Source organism: Danio rerio, chromosome 11, assembly GCF_049306965.1.
Source record: "Danio rerio strain Tuebingen ecotype United States chromosome 11, GRCz12tu, whole genome shotgun sequence".
NCBI lineage: Eukaryota > Metazoa > Chordata > Actinopteri > Cypriniformes > Danionidae > Danio > Danio rerio.
Window position 1 is genome coordinate 13,469,896 of NC_133186.1, and position 27,605 is coordinate 13,497,500.

Sequence of the window (27,605 nt, forward strand, 5' to 3'; positions counted from 1 at the left end):
TTCCAAAATTGTAGATTTCAAAAGACTGATTATTATTATTATAGTATTTTCGTCTTATTTCATTGAAATCTCCCCTTATGTTTGCATTTTTTTAAATAGTCATTTCATATATGGTCTTAATTTTTTTTTACATGTATATATATATATATATATATATATATATATATATATATATATATATATATATATATATATATATATATATATATATATATATATATATATAATTATTAGACATGATGGGTTTCACACAATTCATACAATCCACCAGAGGCCGCTGTGTACACTTTTTAAGATCTCAAATTTCTCTCGCGAGTGCCATTCGTGTTTGCTGTTCTCGCGTAAATCCACCTGGCCGCTGTAGACTGACTGACTGAATTACTGATGAGAAATTACAAAACGGGAGGGTCGCGGGAGATTGGTCTAAAATACAGGAGACTCTCGGGAAAAACGGGAGGGTTGGCAGGTATGCAATCGACTGACCCACCCTCCTCCTTCCTTAAACCCAACCAATAGTGTTTTCAAAACCATCAATTGACTCGCCCACCCACTTTCCTAAATCCAACTGTCAGTATTTAAAAGCGATCCAGAAAAAGAAAAGCCCTCGTAGCTACCTGATTTTTACCATGTTTTCAAATTTTACCACATTCTCACCCTGTTATTTACTTGTTTATTTATTGAACATTGCTGTCAAGTCCTCTGTGTGTCAAGTCTGCCGACATATGTGATGAGTCACTGGACAAATTGCTAACAGCAGAATAGCCATCCACATGGACACCCCAACTCCCCCCAACCCCCATCACCCCCCATCCACCCACCCAACCCCAGTAATGTTTATTTTAAAGGCGAAATTCCACCATACGTACATCTGGGTATCTAATTCGCACTCTCCAGGAACGTATATAGGTCTACATTTTCAAAATTATGTTGAATAATTAGGTTGTTCCCCAAAATACCCAAATATTGTATTGTTTCAACTCATTTTAAATGAGTTAGTTTGAACAAACAGCAAACATATATTTTTTTTATAATTAAAGGATTACAGTATTATTATTTTATTAAACTTTAGTATTTTTTTATTTAGTATTTCTTAGTATTTCCATGTTTATACATAGAAAAGGGAGACCAGAACTGTCTTCAGAAAATCTTCTTGTTTTGCATGTAAAAAAGTTGTCTTAAAAAGAAGGCGAGAGTAAATCATCACATCAATTTCATTTAATTAATCATTAACTAACATTTAACCCAAAACAGAATCCCATAAATAACTTCCTGTTACATAAAAAAAAGCACTGACATTAAACATCACTTAATTTCCATGCCAGCGGATGTTTAATGAGGTCACTGCAGTCAAGTGTGATTGACAAGGCCAGTTAAAGACTCCGCATGATGTTCTAGATCATCCCAGCGAGCCACGGAGGGAGGAACAGTCCGACGGTCCCCAAAATGCACACCAGCACAAACATCCAGAGGAATATTCTATCAATCACCATGGCAACATATTTCCAGTCTTCCCTCACCTGGCGGAAAAAAGGAGATTCATTCGTTTCAGATATCATGATATATTTTCCACTCATGTCTTTGCCTCTCAGAATTGATTTTTTGGATGACTACCTTCCTGTGAGACCACAGTACTTTCTGGTTTTTGTAGTATAGCAAGCGGTGATAAAAAAATAATACAAGAATCAAAGGCCAGTTGAAAGTGTCTCGGAAGAACTTGAGGAGAATCTCTTCCTAAAGACATGTTTCAAAGTTCCTTTTAGCAGGTAAACATTAAAAACCCTAATTTGCGCTCCTTTTTTATTTTCATTTAATTTATCTGTACTTTATTTTGCACTTCTTCCATAAACAAAAATAGGGTAACACTTTACTTTGATGGTCCACTTGAGTATTAGTAGACTGTCTGCTTAATATTTGCTGATACTGCTCCTTCAACAGACATTTAACTGGCTGAAAGAAACTTTGCGAGTACATGTCAACTTACACTCAACCTAACCCTAACCCCAACCCTAACAGTCTACATATAATCTAATGAGAATTAGTTGGCATGCAGATGCAATATATCTTAAATTCAACAAACGAACCATCAAAATAAAGTGTGACCAAAAATAGACCTCAAGCCGTTTCAACTCCAAATGACTTTTGTCTTTTTCATTTCATACAATCAGAGAAGTTGAATCTTGAATCTTTACGTAAAAAGTGAGTAAACCTGTTGTCTGTATGTATTAATGCCCTTGACTCTGAATGTATTTATGTTTTGTATATATATATATATATTTTTTTTTATAACTGTTAAGTCCTATTTTTATAATTATACACAGTTAATGTACTTAGTTAATTTATTTACTTAGTTAATTTACATAATTTTAAGGCAACAGCTTTAATTACTTTTTTAAGTCAGCTAATTGCTTGAAAACAGTGGGTTTACTCTATTTATAAGTATAGTAAACTAATGGATTTTTTACAAAGTATGCTGAATAGACTGCTTGCTATAATTTGATATTATGGCTACTGGGTTTTCCCACACACTTTGAATGTCATCACTCAATTGAATAGGCGTTAGAAGGCTGTTATCATCCTTCCACATGGTTAATGAGCTATACTAATAGAGAAGACTCCAGATCCAGATCTGTTTTTACATTACTATGACGATTGGGTTTAGGATTGGGCTAGAGGTACAAACAAACAAACAAACAAACAAACAAACAAACAAACAAAGAGGAACATATAAAATAATCAGTAGTCTGATAAAAAGCTTGCTGTTTTTTCCTCCATGTGGCCTCTGAGCTAAAATGAGTTTGACACCCCTGGTTTTGATGTAAACAGAACACTATCTATTGTTTTTTTCAATGTTGACATGCACTACTAGACAAATGTGTGATGTTAATGAGTAGTCAAAAATTAGGTTATAAGAATTTGCCCCTGCAAGTAAAGTGATGGCATAAACATACATAAACAGGTTTTTTTGGGGTCCCACTTTATATTAATTTGCCCTAATTAATATGTACTTGCACGGAAATTAATTATTTGTTACATTGTACTTATTGTGTAAATACATGTTTTTACATTACTTACGCTTGCTTAAGTCAATGCAAAGGCAAGAATAGACATCCTGCAGTGTGATATGTGCGAATTAGGCAGCGCGAAAGACGAGATTTGCGTGAATGAAGCGCCACTTGTGTGAAAATCTGAACATTCGTGCCACGTTAACCAATCATGAGCTTTGTCTTGTAGGGGTGTAATTATGTCTTGGGTGAAAATCCTGCTGCCGATACCAGACAACAGTTCATAAAACTAAGCTCGGATTAGTCTGAAGCACCTCCGAAAGCTTCCATCGTCCATGTATAGTTTCTGGAAGAGTTGATGAACTCACAGAGCTGGGTGCACTTCTGGATGGATCTAGTGGACTCATACATGGCTCCAAAAAATCAACGCTGTTTATCAGCCTTTCTAAAGCACATAAACACAGCTATTCTCTCAATAAAATACATGTTAGCCATTTAGCAACGAAATTAGAGTCACCGGGCAGACAGAAGCCCAGCCCATGACGCGAATCCGCGTCTACTGAGAAGTGAATTTGACGTGCTAATGAAGCGTACTTGATGTGCAAATAAAGCAAGAGAACTCAAAATGTTCACAAGTCTAATTATTAGGGATGTAACAATATTGTAAATACCGTCATACCGCAATAGTAATTTTTTTCAATATTACCGTAGGGGCATGACTCAATAAAACTATATTATTGAGAAAAGTTTGCTTGGGCGAATGAAGCGAACGGAAGGTAGCGGGAACTACAATTCCCATCAGCCCAGGCGTGGCCATCATCCTTTGCGGTCTGTTGTCACTACAGATCCAGTAATGCGGAAATGGAGTGTGCTGCTAGTAGCGGGGAAGAAAGAGAGCTGGAAATGATCGAACCTAAAGCGGGTTTTAAATGGAATGTGTGGAAGCATTTCGGTTTCTTTCTAAAAAGATACGAAAAAGGAGAAAAGGTGAGACAGACAAAGAAAAAAACAGTATGCAGGCACTGCCAGACTGTGGTGAAATATAAGTCGGGGAATACGACTAAAAACAGTCATGGGGACTGCAGAACACAGCACACTTGTTAGATTGATGCAGACATTGACTTGTACCACAAAGAGACCTCTATCTCACTCATGGTTTGTCCTCTCAAGTGGTGGAAAGACAATGCACAGCGTTGCCCACTGCTGTCAACCTTGGCTAAATCATATCTCTCTGTCCCAGAAACCTCAGTCCCAAATGAGAGGGTTTTTTTTTTCTGTTGCAAGGGACATGCCCAGAGATCCCAGCTTTTTCCAGATTATAGTTATACAATAATTTTCCATTAAAAACCATCTCTATCTAAGTACAGTAAGTGGGTGATTAAATGTTGGATGTGATGAGTTTTCAACAATACTAAATTGAAACTTTATTTTTTAATATGGTTTAATAGTTTTTTGTTATTAAAATTGAAAAATTGAAGTTCCTGTTTCGAAACTTACAGATAGATGGCTAATTTGTATGTCATTGGTATGTTCAGTGCTAAGGTAAATAAACACTATTGGCACTTTTTTTGGGTCTTTTCATTAGTTTTGTTTTTCTTGTAAATTATTCAATAAATACCGTACCGTGCCATTCACACCGAGGTATTATTGTACCGTGAAATACTGATACAGTTACATCCCTACTAATTATGCGTGAATAGTTCATTTTATCCATGCCATGTCTGGTGTGAGCACTGCATTAACCAACCCAAGCTCATTCTGGAAGCGTAGCCCCGCGGACGTTTCTGGAGACCGCGATTTACGTGGCCTGAGGTACGTAAAGGCCGCGTTTGGTTTTTTTCGAGCGAACGCCGCAGGGCGGTGTGGCGCCGCTCCTCTTCGCGCTCGCCGGCCGACGGCTCGCCTCCGAGTGGAGGGCTTTTCCGACGCAATCAGTTTGTCCGCTTAGCTCACAGCGTTGCGTCGGCGGAGCGGAGGCCCCGGACGAGGAGGAGGAGCCGGCCGCGGTGGACGACGACAGGGATCGAGTCCGGGGAACAGCAGGTTCCGGAAATCAGGTGAGACGAAAAACGGAATCCGAAAAATGAGGGCGAGAATGCGGCGGGATCCGAAAACGCGGTCGAAATCGAGGGCTTTTGCTTTTTTTTTTTTTTCCCCCGATCCGACGGCTTTTCGCACGAGAACGGCGCGGGCGCAAACGCTGCGCACTCCTGAGAGGCGCCTGCCCGAGATGCGAAAAAGTGCGCACAGCGGCCTCTCGCGGATCCGCGAAAACAAAAAAACGCTCGAATACGTACCTCCCGGGACGTAAATCTCGGTCCGCAGAAACGTCCGCGGGGCTACGTTTCCACAATGAGCCCGGGTTGGCATTACCCTCCCACATCACCAAACCTATGCCTAACCCTACCTGTATCTCATGCAAAGAGCACCAGAAGTGTTCTGCAATGCGTTCTAAACACATTAAGTACACTGTATTTGTATTCTGATGTAAGTACATAGTAGTTCAGGACTCTTAATACAAAGTGGGACTCATTTAGATTAAATATAGCTTAAACAAAGGAGTTAATTAATACATGAATTAACAAATATGTACTAACAAGTAATAAGGTAGCCATTATTCACACATAAACTCATGTGACTGTGTTGTAGTTTAAGTTAGTTCTTGGTTAGCGCATAACTCAGATTTAGTTAATAATAAAACGTTTAATTTACATATAACATTGAAAAAAATATTGATTGTATTTACTCATTTTTTTAAGGTAAGTGGTTGCAAGCAATTTATATGAGCTGAATTTAAGCAATCAAATTAAGTTGAACATTACTGAATTGAATTTGTTTCTTTTAATTCAGTCCACATAAATTGTTTGCAACCACTTACCCTAAAAAATGTAAATCCAGTTAATAATTTTTTAGAGTAGTACACCATTATTCATGTGCTGTTATGGTAATGTGTTACAAAAATCGAACATATTGTGCCTTCAAATGGTAAAACTTACTGAAAAGTCTGAATCCTCGGCTCTGAGATGGTCAGCGATGTACTGAACTCCTTCCAAGGCTTTGAGCAGGGACTGAGACAGATTGCTGACTGGCTCTGCTGCATTCAGATCAGTGGAGCCGTCACTGCTGGGGCTGAAGATCTGAGCGCTGGGCATGTTATGTCTGGTACACCTCCCTGCCTCATCGAGATCAAGCTTCTGCAGACTCGTCCCTTCAGACGTAAGGCAGTGTTGACAACTCCCTGCTCCCAGAACACTCTCCTTGGCTTCCATGAAGACACTCTCAGCACTGTGGCCTTGGAAATCGCATTCTGTGCTCTTGGCTCCGTCCTGCGGTATGGTGTGCAGCAGGGTGCCAAGGAGAGTATCTGGAAAGGAAGTTGTGCTGGAGGCGAAGATGCTGTTTGTATATGCGCATGTGTAGCTGAGAACTGGTGTTTGGGGGGTTTGTGAGTTTTCCTCTTGAAGGATTGAATACTGGCTGCTGGGGGAACTGCAGAAAAACAGGGGTTTGGGGGAAGTTGAGTCCTGCTGAACTTGATCCTGCTGGGCAGCTGAAGTAGGTCCCAAATGCGGGATCGGACTTTGCGGAGAGATATCCAGGATGTTGTTCCGCAGAAACATAGATTGCGAATTAGCCTGTTTGTGCATCATCTCAATCAGCTTCCCGCAGTTTCTCTTGCCCGAGGCTGGTGGACGTTTCATGAACAGGTAACGAGGCACCAGGTGAAGAAATAGCTGCCGGACCCAGTGTGGCATGCTGTGCGTACGAGACGAACGGTGGTGCACGTTGAGTACAAACACCGTGATGATTATGGACAGAGTGACGAAGATCATGGTGAACAGTAGGTACTCGCCAATCAGTGGGATGACCAATGAGGTTGAAGGGATAATTTCGGTGATTAGCAGGAGGAAGACAGTCAGTGATAGGAGGACAGATATACACAGCGTGATTTTCTCAGCACATTCTGAGGGGAGGTAAAAGACCAGGACTGTCAGGCAGGAGATTAGCAGGCAGGGGATGATGAGATTGATGGTGTAGAACAAAGGAAGGCGTCTGATGATGAAAGAGTAGGTGATATCTGGGTAGATTTCAGTGCAGCACTCGTATTTCTTGATGTTGTAGGTGCCAACTGCATTTATTATCACCCATTCGCCACTTTCCCAGTAGTCCATCTGGTCTACGTCACTGGCCATGCTGATCAGGTCAATCTTGGCCCTGTCGTACGTCCAAGAGCCGAATTTCATCTTGCAGTTTTGTTGGTCAAAGGGGAAGAAGGTGACATCGATGCTGCAGGAGCTTTTATAGATGGCGGGAGGTTTCCATTTGATTCTCCCGTTGTAAAACACCTGAGCTTTTGTCAAGTGAGTCACCGCAAAGTCTCCGTCCGCGCTGCAGATCAAACAGAAAAAACTGTCAGACAGGATCTGCGATGAAATATCTGTGGAGCAGCATGAAAGACAGCTTTAGTGGTGTCCGTGTACATCACAGTGAGCCAAACCATCAATAACATGAGACGTCGTTGACGTGCTTGGGTTTAGAACTCTAAAAATCCAGTCTTTCTGAGAGTAGATATCTTGAATTTAGTTGTTGTTTAATTGTTGAGAATACCTAATTGTTGTCTTGGTTTCAGTATTTACTAAAATCAAATTACAGCTTAAACAAGGACAATCAAATATTAAATAAAGAGATTTTGGCCTAATTCATGGAATGGTTTATTTGAAAATGTTGCCATTGTCAACTTGATGACTTGCATTGAAAATTCATAATGTGAGAAGTTGTTTTAAACTGAACATTCATTCATTCATTTTCTTGTCGTCTTAGTCCCTTTATTAATCCGGGGTCGCCACAGCAGAATAAACCGCCAACTTATCCAGCAAGTTTTTACGCAGCGGATGCCCTTCCAGCCCCAGCAACTCATCTCTGTGAAACATCCACACACGCATTCACACACACACTCTTACACTATGGACAATTTAGCCTACCCAATTCACCTGTACAGCATGTCTTTGGACTGTGGGGGAAACCAGAGCACCCGGAGGAAACCCACACAAACGCAGGGAGAACATGCAAACTCCACACAGAAACGCCAACTGAGCCAAGTTTCGAACCAGCGACCCACTTGCTGTGAGGTGACAACGCTACTTACTGTGCCACTGCTTCGCCCTTAACTGAACTAAACATATTTTTATTCAAATACAATTTTGTTAATGAATAATAGTTTTAATCCATGGTGATTTAGGTTAGACTACCTAAATAGAAAGTCCAACCTACTAGAAGTTTAGAAGACCAGAATTAGAGTAGGACCACTGCTTCTGGCCTGGTGAAAGGGGTGGTTCTTTTTTTCTCAAAATGTGGGCCTTTTTTTGCAGTTATATGCCTCACTTTTTGTTTAATTATGAGATGTAAATACTGCATTTTAGTGTCATTTTAAGCATTGTTTTTAGCTGGATTAGCTTGTCAGATATAACCACAATTTTTGATTTACCAAAATATTTCCTAAAGATTTAGAATAAAGAAATGTAAAAAAAATATATATTTTTAAAATACAGATTTACTACATCAGTTATAATCAGAAAAAAAGGAATCTGTTAAAGCTTTAAATTAAAAACTGTGGCTTATTGTCATTTATTCATCAAATAACAACCTGCCCAGCATTTTCTTTCCACAATCAGAATTTGGCCATCTAAATAAAAAAAAAAAACAATTAATTATATATGTCTTCGGTGATCAACTTGTGATTAACTAAAATTACATAAACCACCTCAATGAGGCAGCAGTAGACCAACAACTCCTGTATGCTGCAAAGTAAAATAGAGTGAAGTTTTTATTTTGTTAATTGAATCTCATGTGTGCTAAAGAGATTTAGACGCAAATCTGCAGCAATGTAAAATGATAGCACATATTCTCAATGAAGAAGACTACTTCATACAAACAGTAACATTGTTTTGTTTGCATAACATTGAAGAATTTTGCTTTCAACCTTGTGTGGTGCCCGTGCACCGATTTCATGGACAAAATTGCTTGCAAGCTCTCAAATATACGCTGCTTGCACACAAGTTTTCTCACGCTCTCAAATGTGCACTGCTCACACACACATTTTCTTAAGCGGTCTCAGAAATTATATGCAGACCCACAATTTGTGTCTTGTGTTCCCTTTTCTTTTCATGTTTTTTGATATGATTTACATTGGTGCACTATTTATTAACAATAACCAAAATACTAAATTAGACTTACATATTAAATTTGAAATCTAATAAACCATAACATTGGGGAATTGATTAAGTAAATTGGCCGTTGTGAATAAGTGTATGTGTTTGTGTGAATGAGTGTCTATGGGTGTTTCCCAGTGATGGGTTGCAGCTGGAAAGGCATCCGCTGCGTATGCTGGATAAGTTGGCGGTTCATTCCGCTGTGGCGACCCCAGATTAATAAAGGGACTAAGCCAAAAAGAAATGAATGAATGATTTGGATGTTTAGAAAATGAAACTAAAGAGACAGTTGTTGTTTAATTTTATTGGTGATTCCTAATATGAAATGTAATCGTAAGCTTGGCAAGCAATTTTGGAGAATTTGATGTTCCCCATTCAGATAGAATGCCTGAGAGGAGTTTCAAAGACGGCCGCCAAGTAAAATGACTTGCCTTAAAGGGACTTTGCTATTAGTAATGAAACAAAGAAATTTGATATCTGTTATGCATTCAAACATTAATTTAACAATTATTATTTTTGTTTAGAAATTTAAGTATTTAAAATTTGATCGTAGATATTCAACTCTCAATCACAGTGCCTTAAGGTAATTCTCTAGCCATGGGGTGGCCAACTTTGTTCCTGAGATCTACCTTCCTGTAGATTTCAGTAGCAACCCATATCAAACACACCTGCCTGTAATTATCGAGTGCTGTTCAGGTCCTAACAAATTGGTTCAGGTGTGTTTGATCAGGGTTGGAGATGAACTCTGCAGGAAGGTAGATCTCCAGGAACATGCTTGAGCACCCCTGCTCTAGCTGTTAAGTGTACATTGGTTTCACACTCGTTATTGTAGTGCATTGGGGGTTTGATTGAATGGAAGCCAGAACATCCACTATGGATCAAGGACATCACTGCAAATGGTTGCTCCCTCAAATAAGGCACTATTTAATGATATAGAGGGCGATTTTTATATACAGACCAAATTATTTCTGTTAATGCAAAAGAAATAGGCTACATAATGCACCTTAAAGTAAAAGATGTGTGATTTTACTTATTTACACCATGGACCCTTTCACAAGTCTGTTATGACATGTTTAACGGTCATTATTATCTTAAATCCTTACATTAATTTTTTTTAATGTATGAGTATTTATATGCATTTATGAAAGTATTATATCATCTTTGCGTCAAGCTTCAAAAAACAAATTACCGCCTATGTGAGGTGTTCGTAACGCAGCGTCTACGGGGCTGAGAGTAGATTTGATGTTATTCTCTCCTCTATTTGCCGTCATCAGTCTCACACTATTTTTTTTTCCTTTTTCTGAAAGTCTTGATAACACCATTGTGCAGTTTTACTTTTATTATTTCAGCAAATACTGTAGTAAAAAAATATTCATTGTAATCTCCCATTCACTGAGCTCTAGCTTTACCCAGCCATGGTGCCTTGTTAAATTAATTAGAGCTGAATTATCAAGTCTTCATGCAAAGACATACAAACTAGATGCAAAGGTGATTAAATATGACAAATATTACCCCCATATGACAACTACCATTAGGAAGCAAAACATATTGGACATATTGTCAGAAAAGTGGCTAATTCATTCAATTAATTCTGAAGAAAACATACATTTTTTTAAGATGTGGCCAAACCTCACCCCTAAACCCAACTGTCATTGAAGCATATTTAAATGTATGAATGAGATTATAAAAATGTAAATAAATTATATTATAATGTATTTATTCATATTTTAATAAAAAACACAGTTTATTCATGTTAAGCATGCATTTGCATTTAATATGAATGTATATAGTAAAGTTTATTACTTAATATATATTACTATGGCTGAAATAAATGCAGTTTTTAAGTTTAAAAAATAATTTTAAGGTTAATAGTGTTACCCTTCCCCCAAATGCACTGTAAAAAATTGCTGTTAAAAAACGGTCAGATTCTACGGTAAAATAATGTTTTTTCACTAAAACAGTAATATTCTGTTAAAAACAGTGCATTCTGTGTAAAATTTTTGTTTTCGAGAAAATAACCAGCAGCAGAAAACTGTGAGCTAACAGAGTTCAGATTCGACATTTTGAAGTCTGTGTTTAAAATCACACTTTGTGCCCTTGTTCACTATTCCATCAACTAGTTCACCAATATAGTTCACCTGACAGAGTTAATGAACACTAATGAGTGAATTCAGACACTGATGAACACCTGCTGTTAATAATCACAATTACTGAAGGAAAGAGAGACAAGAAACACAAACAACACTTGAGTTACAACATGAAATAAAATCAAGTAAAATAAAACACTTTTAGTCTCAGCAGAGGATCATTAAACAACTCCACAAACAACAGCAGACACACACTTATTACTGACTGATTTGACTTCCATACTATTCTCATTGAGATCCAACAGAAATTAAGGTGTTTTTCGTGTCACCGTAATGGAGTGAGGGGCTGGTTTAGTTGGGCTCTTCACCCTTGAACTTATTAATTCAGACTCTCCAATTACTATAATAAAGAGTTTACAAAGTGCTTGTATTATAGTAATCAAGTTGGAAAGTCAATAAATAGAGAAATCTATTTGTCTGAAATTAGTTCTGATAAATGTTTTGTTATAAATCTGGAAGGAGGGCCCCATGCAATAGATTTTATGCTTAGTTGCAGGTATTAATTTAATTAATAAGAAGTAAAAAAAGAAAAGATACCTCCGTAATTACTTAACAGTTAAGAAATAACATACAAAAACAGTTCAGTTATGACAACTACACACTCAGACCTCATGAATCTGACCTTGTATCTCAACAATGGTAACATCTCAAATGTTTCATGCTGCAATGCATGCTGGGAGTGGCACGGTACAAATATCCCAGCATGCATTGCGGTATAAATAAATGTTGTATAATGGTCTAACAGTTTTCTTTATTTGTGTTTGATTCTGCTTTTGTTTATGTTTCGACTTTCAGTTGCCTGTTTGTGAGTTAAACTGTTAATTTTGTTAGTTGTCACCATTATTGAGGTTCATACGCTGATTATTGATGTCTCTTTAAGTGCGATTTACACCATAGAGCAGTGTTATTGTCCAAGATATACTTAAAAACTTCCAGAAATCATTGCTATATATAGACATATAATGTAAAACAGTAGATTTAACATTGAATAGGAGCAGTAAATTATATTATACTAAATGAGAACAGACTCTGCCATTTAATAGCAACATGAACATCACCAGATCTTATTTAGGTTTTTGGCTGGCTTGCCACAACTAAGGAGCTTTTTAAACAAAGTTCTTAACAATTGCAGCAGCCAAGACATATAAATGTTAAAAATGACAGGGCTAAGAGCCCAACTAAAGCAAACTCTGTTCTCCATGATGGTGATGTAAAACTTTAACTTTTTCTCAAGAAGAACTTTAGAAGATGTTATATAAAAATACATGTATTAAGTAATAAGTGTAGCTGGTGATGATGTTTGTAGAGTTGTTTAATCATCCGCTGATCATTTAAATGATTTAATCATTTGTTGTTCTTCAGGTTATTTCATTATAAAGCTGTGACTAAAGTTTTGTACGTTCTGTTCTTGTTTTTTCCTTTCAGTATTTCTTCATTTGTTCATTGTTAATCCTCAATTATCATTTAATTAGTCAGTTAATTAATGAATTTACTTCAGCTTTGCTACATGTTTCTTGAACACTCAGTAGTGTGGACACTTCAATAAAAACTGAAGTATATGCTCTGGGGTTTAAAGGGTTAAAGGTGTGAGAGGTAAAAACACAGTGTAAAAATGTATTTTAACAGTAATACTGTTAATTTACACTACGGAAATAGACTGTAAAAAAACAGTAGATTGCTGGCAACCACAGCTGCCAGTAGATTACCGTTAAATCAAGGAAAAAACAGTATTTTACTGTAAAACCTGAAGCTAATTTCTTCTGTGTGTCACCGTTGTGGAGGAGAGTAGAGCCAGTGTATGAGTTAAAGATGAACAATGAGCTGCTGATGTTATTCTGCATGTTTCTCTATTTAAAAACATCAGCTGTTTAGTTGCTGATGCAGTCAGAATCTATCTGGGGGTTCCAGATTTACATGTATGTGTGCTGTTGTGAAAAATAAGACATTAGAGTTAAACTGAACTTTTCTAATTAACTAAAATAAGTGATCATTATAAGTATGCTTCTAAGCATATATAGCACATTACTTCATAAACTCATTCAGCAGTTGACCAAGTTGAGGCAGTTGCTTTCAGTGAGCAAAATGAGTTAACTTGAGTATTGTGTAAATCAATGTAGTCCATGTATTTTTACAGCAACATACTGTAAAATAACAGTACATTGCTGGCAACTGCAGCTGCCAGTATTTTACTGTTTTTTAACGGGACAATTTTAAACAGTGTGGCTACAGAACAAACCCCTGTTGTCCAATGACTTGTCTAATTTTTTTTTATATATAATAAAGAAAAAAATAAAAATAAAGTTGCAATTATGAAATGCAAATATATCATCAACTTTAAAATGTGTTCCAATTCAGCTGTAAAGCAGCTTTAAATAGCAAAAATGTAAAAAAATAAAAAAATGTTAAAAGACAAAAATATCATTATATTGCTCATGTCCGAAACTCTGTCTTGGATTTAAAATAAATCAAAAACTTCTGATTTGCCGTGAGATTGAGTAGGAAAAAAACATTAACAGACCTCCAAAGTGAAAGAATGAAATCAAACCGAATTGCGGAAACCTTTCACAATGCTGGAACGGTGGGAGGTTAACAGTGTTTGATGATGTCGATCTTAAGAAATGGATTTGGCTAAATTCCGGATTTGTAAAAGGCCTCACACACTTGTTATAGAGCACAATATCCGGTCTCCAGATGATCTCAGAGGGGATCCTGATGGAGGTGACATTCTCATACTCCTCTGGGTTCCAGCGCAGCTTGTAGTCGTTCCACTCCTGCAGGGAAACATGTGCGCTCATCACCGCTCACAACCAGCATGTATGACAGGGGTGGAGAGTGAAGCAACAAGAGCCCAGTTCCAATTAAAAATCTCATTAATGTCTAATTATGGGCGTTTTTTTTTTTTTTTTTGATGAAAACATACCTGCTTCACCCAGACATTTGTGGTCATCATCTGATTCTTCTCATCCTGGTTTTATGAAGCATAGTGAGATTTCCATACAGAAGAGAGTAATAAAAAAAGGGAAAGTGACTTTATGGTGAGACTGTACGTTTTAGAGGAAAAGAAAAAAGTAGGATATCTGAGACTCACCACATCAATGAGCTGAGCAATGGACAAGCCGAAATGGACCAGAACCACATCAGAGATGTTTGCTACTGGACGTGAAAGCTTGTTGTAGTTGATGAACAAAGACTGGAGGAGTCTTTCTTCCGCATGGGCATGAGCTGGGCTCATGGAAAACACTAAAAAGGGCAAAGCATTTTTTGTGTGTGTTTAAAGTATTAAAAGCTCAATCATTAATGGCATAGTTTATGCCAAAATAAAAATTTTCTCACATTTAGACAGCAGTGACACAACCAGTGTTGGGAAGGTTACTTTGAAAATGTAATAGATTACAGATTACAAATTACCCTATTTAAAATGTAATAAGTTACTGTAATTTTCGATTACTTTATAAAAGTAAAGTAACTAATTACATTTGATTACTTTTTGATTACTTTTAAGTTTTTAATAAACATTTTCAACTAAATAATTTTCAAGCATTTATACAGAGCAGGTGTGAGCTTACAGTAACACTCTGTTTACTGTTAAAATCTCAAAAGCTTTCATCACTTAAATTAAATTAATTAAATTTATTTAAATTTAAAGTAGAGCCACCACAAAACCACACCTTATCACAAAAACATGTTTACTGTTGTTACAAAATCAAAATTTTAGGTAGTTGTGCAGGTGATTTATGTGGCATTTCCAATAAAAAAATACATCTAATTTTTGCAATTGTTTTTTAAATCGAAGCCACTTAAATCCAAATCAATCACATCTTAGTGGTCAATAAAACTGCCAATGAAACATATGAGTCAGAACTGTTCATTTTAATTATTTACTGTAAATAATATGCTGTACCATACAGGAATAAATTATAGTACATAACAGCAAAAACAAAAAATCCAATAAAACCAGGTGTTACACATTTTAAACAGTATTGATCCGCGATCGGTAAATGTAGCTTGTGTGGACACACTTCTGCGCTACTTCATTAATAAAATAGCTTCACTACTGTAAAAAGCTATTTGATTTTTAGTGACGCTACCGTCACGCTACTGAGAAATGTAATTAAACTAGCTACACTGTTAATGTGATAACATTACTTTGGCCAGAGGAGTCTGCTGGTGCCCTGAAATTCACAAATCGATAACTTTGTGAGTCATAATATATCATGGGAAATGAAAGAGTCTGTTTTTACTTCTGTACACTCACGATAACGACAAAAACCATTTGCTTTTATAAAACAAATAAACGTTAGCTTACATACCTGCAGATGCTTCCTCATGCTTTTCAATGGCAAAGAGGATTAGACATGGTGCGCCCATGACCATTAATTTGATTTAACAGTAGGACAATAAATATAAAATTTCTTATAAGCAATTTTTTAAAGATTTTTTGAAGGGGGCACAAATAATACAGCTGAATTGTACTTATAAAGATATGTCCCCACAGTTAAAAATAGTTTTATTGTTCATATTACAGCATGGAGACTACATTATGGTTAAGTTTTTCTCAGGTTCAATGACAAAGCAATTTTTCTGTAAAACTATTTATTGCATTGTTTGTTGTGTTGTTTACAGTCAACAGACAGACTCCTGAAGCCGAATAAATGCAGGAAAAGACGTTTTCCATACTCATAATAACTAACTGGTTTACATTACACTTGTTAAATTGAGAGATCATGTTGTAAATTGGCGAGCCTGTGAGGTTCATCTGCTAAACAGCCACAATTTAGAAAACATAAAAAAGAAATTGTTCACCCCAAAAGAATTGTCATTATCCCTTCAATAAAGCACAACACCCTTACCTGACACTGTACATCTGACTGACCCTGCTCTGCCTGTTCCTCAATCATTTCTTTCTCCTTTGCCTGTGATTAATATTGTGACATTAGTAGTTTCATAAGCACTCATTCTGAAAGCCAAATTGCCCTAATATGTGAACTTTTTGTACTTGCCGTTTACTGCACTGAAAAATAATCTTATGTCCATTTTCCTTTACTATGTCATTTTATCATTGAGGTAAAGTTGGTTTTATATTCACACATCTAGTCTCTCATTAATAATATAATCTCAGAAGAGTATTCATAAGAAATTCTAAATAGTAAAATTATATTAGCAGCCAACAACCATCAAAGTACAGCATTGTTCACAGTCAATTAATAGTGCAATTATTATACTGGTTTACCTAAAGTTTCTATAAAGAAGTTGCAATTGATACAGAATACAGCAGCCAGAGATTTAATGAAATTGAAGACTCGAGAACATATCACACCAGCATTAATAGAATAGATTTTAACATTCTTTTATTAGTTTATAAGGCACTACACAACATGACACCTTCTTACTTTTCTGACTGCTTACCAAAATATAATCCAAACCATTTGCTACGCTCTTCTAGCGCTAGACTTCTAGAATTTCACTCTGTAAATCTAATGCTATCTGGCGGCACTTCTTTTACTCACTATGCTGCAAAATCTAGGAATTGTCTCCCAAATGAAGTGAAAGAATCCCCCAGAATTTATGATTTTAAAAAGCTTGTTAAGACGCACCTTTATAAAATTGCGTATGAATATAACAGTTTGTAAAGTTTATGCAATTTATATAAATTGTGTAGGTTTATGTACATATGCATGTATGGTGTGTGTGCATGTATGTAAAGATTATTGTGTGTGATTGTGTAGATGTATGCATATATGCGTGTACATGTATGCTTTTATCTGAGTATATATTTTGCTTTATTTGTCTATATATTTTTTATTTGGTTTATTTTACAATGCCTGTTTGTTGTTTGTGAAGTGCTTTGAGTTCCATGTATGTAGGAAAAGTACTATACAAATAAAATGTATTATTATTATTATTATTATTAATGTTGTTTTAAAGTCATACTTACATGAGATTTCAGTTTGAATCTTCAAAGTACCATGGTAAACAATGTATGGAGCGGTCACTGAATGAATGTGCGAATATAAAACCAACTTTACCTCAATCATTTTATCTAGTCCATGACACTGCAAGGCAAGTTTTATTATACTGTAGCACATTTTATACACAATGCTAATTCAAAGTGCTTTACATAAAGAATGAAAAAGTATCATAAAAATCATCACAACAATAAAAACAAGGACATTTTATATTTTAAACTACTTTAGTCACTTAAGAACGAAATTTAAATTGATTACACAAAAAATACAGTGGGGCTAGTTAGTTAACATTATGCCAAGTCGTCACAAATGAAACATTGCATGATAAACGGCTTTGGCGTATTATTCTGCAGTGCACTAACGTATGCAACAAGCTAACGTAAACAAGCATACGTTAACTACATGAGTCATTTTAACCGCTAATACAGCAGATTCATGGATATCGGTAATCTGCATTTTTGCCGCAACAAATTTATAAATGATTCTGCATTAACTACATTGAAGAGAATCACTTTATTTAATGTGATTTATACACCATACTTACTCAAATTCAACATGACCTGTAGCCACACACCTAACTTTTGTGTATGTCTGTCTGTGTGTCTGAATGTGACAGGCTGTGTGAGGAGTAGGTGAGACGCTCTGCCAGTTTATCAAACCACTATGAGGAAGCGGTGGTGAAGTCTTTCTAAATGCTTTTTAAATAATAAATGCGGGTTTTTTTTCCTACTAAGACAATTATTTTAGGTATACACATATATTTTTCACAATAGAGAGTGCGTTTTTATATATATTTATATATTTTATTTGGTGAGGAGGACAATGAACATGTTCCCCCCGGGATTTACGCCCGTGGTTGCGCCGCAAATCAAAAGCATCAGCGCTTGAATAAATGGCCTTAGCAGAAGCCATCATGCAATGTCAAAACAGGCAAAGCAACAGATTAATATTATTCAACATATTACAGAGTTTTAAATAAAAATATTAGATGTAACCCCATTTGTAATCTTTAACATTTTCAAAAGTAACTGTAATTTAATTACATATTTTTCTTAGTAACTCTAACTAATTACTGTTACTTTTATTTTGTAATTAAATTACGTAACGGCGTTACATGTAACTAGTTACTCCCCAACACTGCACACAACATCATAAGACATTTATAGATTTAGGTTGCCAGCATTTAAGGAGAATGTTATTTTGACATCCAATAACGACATGAAATGATGTTGATATTTGGTTGATTTTATTACCCAGGCTCATTCTGATTAAGTACCCCTATATACATTTCTGGAGAGTGCAAAATACGTTCCAGGAGCTACTTTTTTTTTTTTTTTTTTTTTTTTGCAGTTTTTCAGCTGAGTCAGCTGTGTACATTTTTTCAGATCTCAAATTTTTCTTGTGAGTGCCAGTCACAGCTGCTGTTCTCACGTAAATCCACCAGAGGCTCACTGACTAAATGACCAACCAAACAATTTCCCCATACTCCCTCTTCCCTAAACCCAACTAATAGTATTTTCAAAATCACAGATTGACCTGACCACCCACTTCAATAAACCCAACCGACAGTGTTTTGGAAAACAATCCAGAAAAAGAAAAGCCCTCACGGCCACCTGATTTTTACCACGTTTTCAGATCTTACCATGTTCTCAAATTGTTATTTACTTGTTTATTTTATTTTTTGGCTTTTGTTTTTGTATCACTTGCTTATTTAACCATTCTTCACTGGACCCAAACCCTGTCTTTACGGGCAACTCCGCTCCGCATCTCAAGTCCGTCAACATACGCGTCAAGCTACCGGACAAACTGTTTACAGTGCAAAAGCTGTCCACATGCTGTTAAGCTGTCAACTGGTAAGCGTGAAAAGGAACAGCATCATACCGCCCCGTAGCATTTGTTTTAAAGATGAAATGCAGTCATACGTACTTCTGGCTACATAATTTAAGATCTTCAGAAACGTAAATACAGTAAGGCTACGCTTTCAGAATGAGCCTGTGTTGTGATTTTAGATTGTGTTGGAAAGTGACCAAAATACAATTTGCGCCAACATCTTAAACCAACAACACATTGACGTCAAATACTGACATTTATTCATCAGGTATTAATTCATAAATTTTCTTTTCGGTTTAGTCCCTTTATCAATGCGGGGACGCCACAGCGGAATGAACCGCCAACTTATACAGCATATGTTTTATGCAGCGGATGCCCTTCCAGCTGCAACCCCTCACTGGGAAACACCCATACACACTCATACACACACATACACTATAGACACTTTAGCCTACCCAATTCACCTGTACCGCATGTCTTTGGATTTGTGGGTGAAACCGAAGCACCCTGAAGAAACCCACGCGAATGCGGGGAGAACATACAAACTCCACACAGAAATACCAACTGATGCAGCTGGGGCTTGAACCAGCGACCTTCTTGCTGTGAGGCAACAGCACTAGCTACTGTGCCACCGTGTCGCCCTATTTGTCAGATATGACAAATAACCAAAATCCAACATCTGAAAGATATCATAGTGGTAACGTCCACACAACGTCAAGCTGTAACATCATTAAACATTGATATTTAATTGTTTTTAGGTTCTGTTGGAAAGTGACCAAAATCCAAAGTCTGTTCGATGTTGGACATTGACGTCAGCCTGTTGTTGGGTTTTGACATCAACCAGGGTTGCGTTTCCCATGTAACTCACAGCTGAATTATCATAGTACGATGCATCGTTTGGGGGAAAAACGATGTAGTGACGAGTGTTTCCCAAAATCGTTGTTTTTCTGTCACAGATCCATTGTTTGTACCACGTTAGTTATAACTTAAAATGCCCAGAATGATGTTCTAAACGGGGTGGTAACAACTCCTCTAGTAAAGAACCCCATAATTTCTTTGTGCAAATTATACTATTTTCACACTCGCATTTAAAAAAAATCCAATATTAGTTTTGGTAAAAACATGCACTCCATATTAACTGAAATATATGTAAATGGCACATATAGGGCCTGTGTTTCCCTATTGTATATTCTATTCTAAAACAAAATCACATACAAAAGCTAACACATATTCAAATATATATAAATAATATAAATAAATAAATAACGAGATTAAATGTCATATTTATTATTTATTAGGAAATAAAAAAAAAATCTAACTTTAATATATCAATAATAATTATGAGGTTGTTGATGATGATTATTATAATTGTTATAATTACTATTAAGTGGGATATTGTTTTTTTTTTTTTTACTTCTTGAAAAGTCTACTTTTACAATTTGACATATACAAACCACTGCAGAAATGTTTTAACCAACAGGCCCATTTCATATACAGTACAGATACTTAATAAATAAGCCACTATAAATTAAAAACATTAACGTATGCTATGTTTTTTGCACAAGCTTAGGAGATGTAACATAAACTTTTAAATAATAGGTCAGCTATAGCGTTCGTCATAAGCCACTGCTGTGTTCAAAATGACATCAATGTTTTGAAGTGCACTGCGAAGGAAGCACAGTTGTAAACATGCAGAACGCTAAAACTGAACCGTAAAAATACTTTGAAAGCAAATTACACCTAAGAGAGATGACCTTAATGTGTGGAATAGAACACAACCCGGAACTATGTTTCTAACTACAGCTCCAGAGGTGTAGTTGCAAGCATAGAAGTTTGCCATGCAGTTCGTGAATATTTGTTGGAACGATGGACTTGGGAAACGCCAAATTAATTAACTATGTTTGTAACGACGAAACTTGCAACCTTATTTGGCTAATGATGGTTTTCAGAAACGCACCCCTGATTGTTATTTCCAAACAAAATGCAACGTCCCCCGATGTTAGGGTACACCATCAATCTGACGTCATGTTGATGTCCTGTGCCGGATGGGCACTCATCCATTAGTGCTTCCAAACCTTTATGAGATTTTCTTCCTGATTTTGAAGAATGTTGAAAACTGGAAGTCATTTATGTCCATTTATGTTCATTTGTGGTGGTGGATGACGAGATTCCACCAGTAATCTGTAAAGAGCTTTGAGTGTTACTAGAAAAGCGCTATATAAATGTAAGCAATTAATAATATTAATATTCATACTCTAACAAATTATTTACTGAATTTACTAAAACTTTTTAAGGTTAGTGGTTACAAACAATTTATATAGACTGAATTTAAACAAGCAAATTAAGTTAAACATTACTAAATTTAATTTGTTTGTTTGTTGTTGTTGATTGTTTGCAATCACTTACCTCAACATTTTTTAGTGAATCCAATGAATCATCTTGTAATCAGAAAATTTATGCTACAGAAGTCAATAGATACTGGCTATCAACTTTCTTCAAAATATTTTAGGGTGTGTATTTTTAACAGGAGAGTAAATAAATAAATTCATTCAATATACAAATATGATGACAGCTATTATGAATGACTTTTTATATAATTATAATATAATAATATTATTATTAATATGAAAGTAGTATTCTAGGTCCCACTTTATATTAAGTATCCTTAACTACTATGTACTTACATCAGAAAAATAAATACAATGTACTTACTGTGTTTATAATGTATTTGAGAACACTTGTGGTGCTTTTGAGTTGGGATAGAGGTTGGATTATGGACAGGTTTGGTGGCATGGGTAGGTTTAAGGGTGGGTTAAGGTGTAAAGCAGTGGTTCTCAAAGTGGGGGTCGGGACCCCCCGAGGGGTCGCGGGGCAATAAAGGGGGGGTCGCCTGGTGATTTCCAAAAATCTATTTATTTTTATTAAACCATAAGAATTAACATATTTTATCCATAACTATACTGAAAATAAAAATAGTCGTTTATAGTTACTATATACTATATAGTTAGCTTATAGTTACTAGTTCTATTGGATTGTGACCCCTGGGGAAATTACATTATATTAAAGGCAGCAATAGCGTCAGATGCATTTTGATTTTATAACATCAGGTTATACTTTCTGGCACATTTAAAGCACTGACACAAATTTAATTGGTGTGTCTGCGTCATTGCATGCAAGGTTTCTGTATTTATAACCACCTCAGAGGATATTGGGGGTCGCGAGTCACTGGCATTGTTATTTTGGGGGTCGCGGGCTGAAAAGTTTGGGAACCCCTGGTGTAAAGGATGGTCAACATTGTATTTACAAATGTAATTACAAAAGTTAGTTACAGATGTAAGTACATAGATGTATTAAATCAAGCATAAGTACACAGTAAATACATGTATTTACACAATAAGTACATTGTAACAAACTATTAATTCCTATGTAAGTACATATTAGTTAAGGCCACTTAATATAAAGTGGCACCGTATTCTAAATAATAATTAAATTCAGTATACCAGACATAATAATATAACATTATTTAATAAATAATAAAATATTAATAACCGATTATAAACACAGCTTCCTTCTGGCAAGGTGCATAATTATTTATTGTCACTTTTAGAGCACCCATTAAGCATCATATCCTGACACAAAACGCCCCCGGAGTCATTCACACCTTCTCATTCACACTGCATCAATAAATAAACAGGAAACTGGCCATTGTGTAACTACAGCGAGTTACTCGTAAAGTTAAAAGCGAAGGTCAGACTTTACCATACGCCAGTTGCAGATGGACGCACAGAAGAAAGAAGACCCTCCACGCTGCTCTCATTTTCTTATGTCAGATGATATTCAACTCTGGAAGAATTTCGGCATAGGAACTAAAGAATAAAAATCTTCGTCCAGTTTTGATCATAAAAAAATCTCTGAACAGACCAGTAGATCATCACTCCAAAAACTGAGTCAAAAGTGTGTTAAATAAGGCCACAAAAAGTCTTTCAGCGCCCAAACCTCTTGTAAAAGTGAGGAGTCCCTCAGAATACCTCTCTAGCTGTCATTAGACTCTTTCCCTCCCCCTTTCTCTCTCTCCCTCTATCTGTGTTCTCTCAGTATCTCTCCTCTCCGGCCGCTCCACCTTCCAATCTCTGCCTATTACGCTGAGTAGATGTTATGCGCTGGAGGCTGCGGCTTCTACATGAGAATGTGTCACAGAGAGAGAGAGAAAGAGAGAGAGAACCAAAAGGTATTGATGGAGGGCAAAATCTTTTAAAATGTTGTGGCAAAATACCTTATTCAAAAGAGCATGATCGTCTTTAATTGCATGGTCAATGGAAATTTTTCATGTTAAGCCTTTAAAGAAGTTTAAGATAGCAAAAATCCGGGATCAAAAGACCAAGCAGGTGTGTGTATGTATGTGTGCGAGCGAGCGAGAGGATGGAAAGTCAAAGGAAGGAGACATAAACAGACTGAAATATGTCTGGAAGTGATCTAACAGTGCAGATGAGCAGTGGCAGCCAAACCCAGGATGCTTTCTGCTTATTAATTACAGGAAGAGACGCTCCGTCGCAGCGTTCGTCCCTGGATGTGCCTGCACTGTTAGACTAGGTGGTGATATTTCTTTATCTGTTATTAAGGCTTAAATTGGTGTGTCTTTATTGTAATTAAAGTCAAAATCAAAGTGCAATGCAGCTGAAAATTATGTCTTTTCAGCACTTCTCCCCAAAACCAGATACAACACTAAAAACACAACACTCGCATCAGGTTTCGGTTGATTGGATTTTATAACGAAAAGTAGAGGATATGAGCAAAACTGAAAATAAGCAAGGTAACCAGAGAAAGCAGGATCAAACTACATTTTCACTGTCATTTGCTTTCCAAAAACTAATTGCTCCGTGTTGTTGCAGTGTAAACGTGGCTCTTATCTTCTTGTTTCTTATAGTTACAGGGTATGTGTAACCCTTTAGGGTGAAGAACCATATATAGTAACCTCATTGACATCGATTATAATATATTATACAAGTCTTGCAATAACGAAACATGACAGAGGAAAGGAACCAAAAGTCCAATTGACGGAAATGAAGAACAAACCAAGACAAATACTGTTATTTGCAGATGATGTTGTTCTGTTGGCTTCATCAAACTTTTACCTTCAACATGCTGAATGTGATGTGGCCGGGATGAGACCTTTAAGTCCGAGGCTATAGTGCTCCACCGGAAAAAGGTGGTTTGCCATCTCCAAGTTGGAGGAAAGTCCTTACTAAGGTCGAGGAGTTCAAGTATTTGGGGTTTTGTTCACGAGTGAGATTGACAGGCGGATTGGTGCAGCAGCAGAAGTAATGCGGTCGATAAACCTGTCCATTGTGGTAAAGAAGGAGCTGAGCCGAAAGGCAAAGCTCTTGATTTATCGGTCAATCTACGTTCCTACACTCACCTACTGTATGGTCATGAGCTTTGGGTCATGATCAAAAGGACAAAATCTCAGATATAAGCGGCTGAAATTAGTTTTCTTTGCAGGGTGGCTGGGCGCACCCTTATTGATCAAGTGGGGAGCTCTGTCACCCGGGAGGAGTTTGGAGTAGAGCTGCTGCTCCTCCACATCGAGAGTTGTCAGCTGAGGTGGCTCGGCATCTATTTGACTACCTCCTGGACACCTACCTAAGGACCCCCTGTCACACCAGGAGGAGGCCTCTGGGAAGATCCAGGACACGATGGAGGAACTATGTCTCTTGGCTGGCCTGGGAACATCTCGGGATCCCCCTGGAGGAGCTGGAGGAAGTGTCTGGGGAGAGGGAAGTTTGGGGTTCTCTCCTGAGACTGCTGCCCCAGAAAAGCAGATGAAAATGAATGAATGTAGAACAAACCTTGGTAGAAACGTAGGGAGAACGATAAACATCTTGCTGCCTTAATTTTTTTTAGTTGAATCAATTTTACTTTTCTAGTCATCTCAACCTACATCAGTCAAACTGACTAGAATATTAAGTTAATAATAGACTTACACACACTATAAAGTGCACTCACCTTCACTCAGTCATCGTCAGTCATGATACTCACATCTAGCATCATCCACCAAACTTTCCATGAGAATACTCCACAATGATCTTTCTCCTGGTTTCCAGCGATCTCCTGAGTTCTGGTATTTACCTGTATGTTCTGGTGTTTACGTCTTCCTAGATTTCCCTGCTTGTGTGAGTCGTGTGTGTCTGCAACAGACTTCTCTGCGTATTCCCTCTAACTTTAAGAATCTTCAGTTACGACTCTGTTTAAATATGTTCAATAAATACTTGTTTTACACATACTCCTGTGCTGTTTCTTTGTGAGACTTGAAATTAACATGCGTGTAGATGGCATTCAAAGAAGACATAAGACCAACATAGGCTCATTCTGAAAACGTAGCCCTATACACATTCTGGAGAATTATGTAGCCAGAAGTACAATGGTTGCATTTCATCTTTAAAAAGGGACAATCAGTATTTTTGAAAACACTATTTGTTGGAATTAGGGAAGGAGGAGGATGGGTCAGTCAATCGGTCAGTCAGTCAGTCAACAGCAGCCTCTGGTGGATTTACACAAAAACAGCAGGCACAAATCCCACTAGCAAGAGAAATCTGAGATCTTAAAAAGCATACACAGCGGCCTCTGGTGGATTTGCAAAAAGGGGTACATTTTCAGTATGAGCTTGGGTTGGGTAAGAATCACTTTGGTATAATGTACATTATACACTCTATTCAAGTGTGCAATCAAATAACAATTTTGTAAATACGGTTTAGTTTCTTGCACAGAGTAATCATTTTGCTTCATAGGACATCAGTGTGTCATCAGAAACCATAAGACTGTTTTGGACTTGGTTGTGCATATTTATTGTGGTTATTCTCTCAAAAATGGGTAACTGATTTGCATTATACACCAAAGATTCAGCTAAAAGTCTTGGGTCACACTTTACAGTAAGGCTTGATTAGTTAAGGTATTTACTAACATGAACGATATTTGTAAAGCACTTATTATTCATAGTTCAAAATTTACTTATGCATTTTTTAAAATCCAAATTGATGCTTGTTAACATTAGTTAATGCACAGTCTGTGTAATGAATTGTATTTTCATTAATTAACATTACCTAACATGAACAAATGCTATAATAAATGTATTGTTTATTGTTTCTTGTTATTTATCTTAATAAATACATTACCTAACATTAAATAATACTACGGTATTGTAATATGTTACCAAATATTGATTAATGTTCAACTGAAAAAAAAACCCATCTACATCTTTGATGACCTGATGGTAAATTAACTATATATACATATATATATATATATACATATATATATATATATATATATATATATATATATATATATATATATATATATATATATATATATATATATATATATATATATATATATATATATATATATATATATATATAATTATTTTTTTTTATTTGGGGGTGAACCATCCTTTTAACTAATGTTAACAAAATGAACCTCATTGTAAAGAATGTGATGACAATTTTTATTTTTGGGTGAACTATCTCGCTCAGAAGCACAAGCTTGTGTTATGCATGCCAAATATTTAGCATTAATATTGCACAATAAGACGTGCACGCCTCTATAGAGAAGTAACCCCCGAAAGCTGCTATCAGGCAAATATTAGCATTTTAAAAGAGAGTAAATAAAATATTTATCCATGCTGTTTCCAATCCAGCACACACCTGCAATCCACCAAGAGCCTGTCCAAGAAACTGATTAACCATCTGTCTGGAGAGGCAATAAATCAGCCATGGATGACCCACAATTTCCTTATGAATAATACAGATATGAACTGGACATGCTGTGAGAGCTAACAATACATTTTCACAATGTAAAACCTTACAAGATGCTGAAATATTTTTCTGTCACAGCTGACGCGCCGCTTTATCTAATAGAATGACCGTGTAACCTATTTGTTTACCTACAACACTAATTGTTGGACACAAACCAGCTGCGAAGAGCTATTTTCTGGCTGCGAACGTGGCTGCGGTCATCAACATTCATAATTTGTTTCATCAGATGCCATTTGCGAATGCCCACAGAGAACGTTGTCCTCTACGCGAATGAATACAACCTTGAATCGCAATAACCAGACTTTCATTAAGGTGCTGAGAGAAAAGACCTGACTGAGATATCCCCTTTCCTCATCTGTCTCTCTCGCAGATACACACACGCACACTCTTATACGCTTAAACTCACATGTCCAGGATCAATATCATCCTGTTGAATTTGAAATTTCCACACCCTGAATGCTTATCAAATGTTACTGCGTGTAATATCATGTCAGTTTTGATCAATAGGCGGATACGACTTTAACTAGGATTACATAAGAGACAGCAATTCAATGGGGCTGTAATGGAGGGAAATGTGAGATTAATATACTGGATTGCATCATATAAAGCTTCATGTGATGAATTCATGTCCAAGCATAGA

At 36.5% G+C, this 27,605-nt stretch overlaps 1 protein-coding gene across 1 annotated transcript; it reads right to left on the reverse strand.

The window, feature by feature from the left end:
* Positions 1 to 1,203: 1,203 nt before the first annotated feature.
* chrna4b (cholinergic receptor, nicotinic, alpha 4b) lies at positions 1,204 to 23,163 on the reverse strand. Its single transcript, NM_001048063.1, has 6 exons — positions 22,914 to 23,163; positions 14,447 to 14,598; positions 14,279 to 14,323; positions 14,020 to 14,129; positions 5,999 to 7,391; positions 1,204 to 1,517 (listed from the first exon to the last, which is right to left on the reverse strand). Exons 1-6 carry the CDS (start codon positions 22,969 to 22,971, stop codon positions 1,392 to 1,394), a joined length of 1,884 nt encoding a protein of 627 aa, NP_001041528.1. The 5' UTR covers positions 22,972 to 23,163; the 3' UTR covers positions 1,204 to 1,391.
* Between the last annotated feature and the right edge of the window lie 4,442 nt (positions 23,164 to 27,605).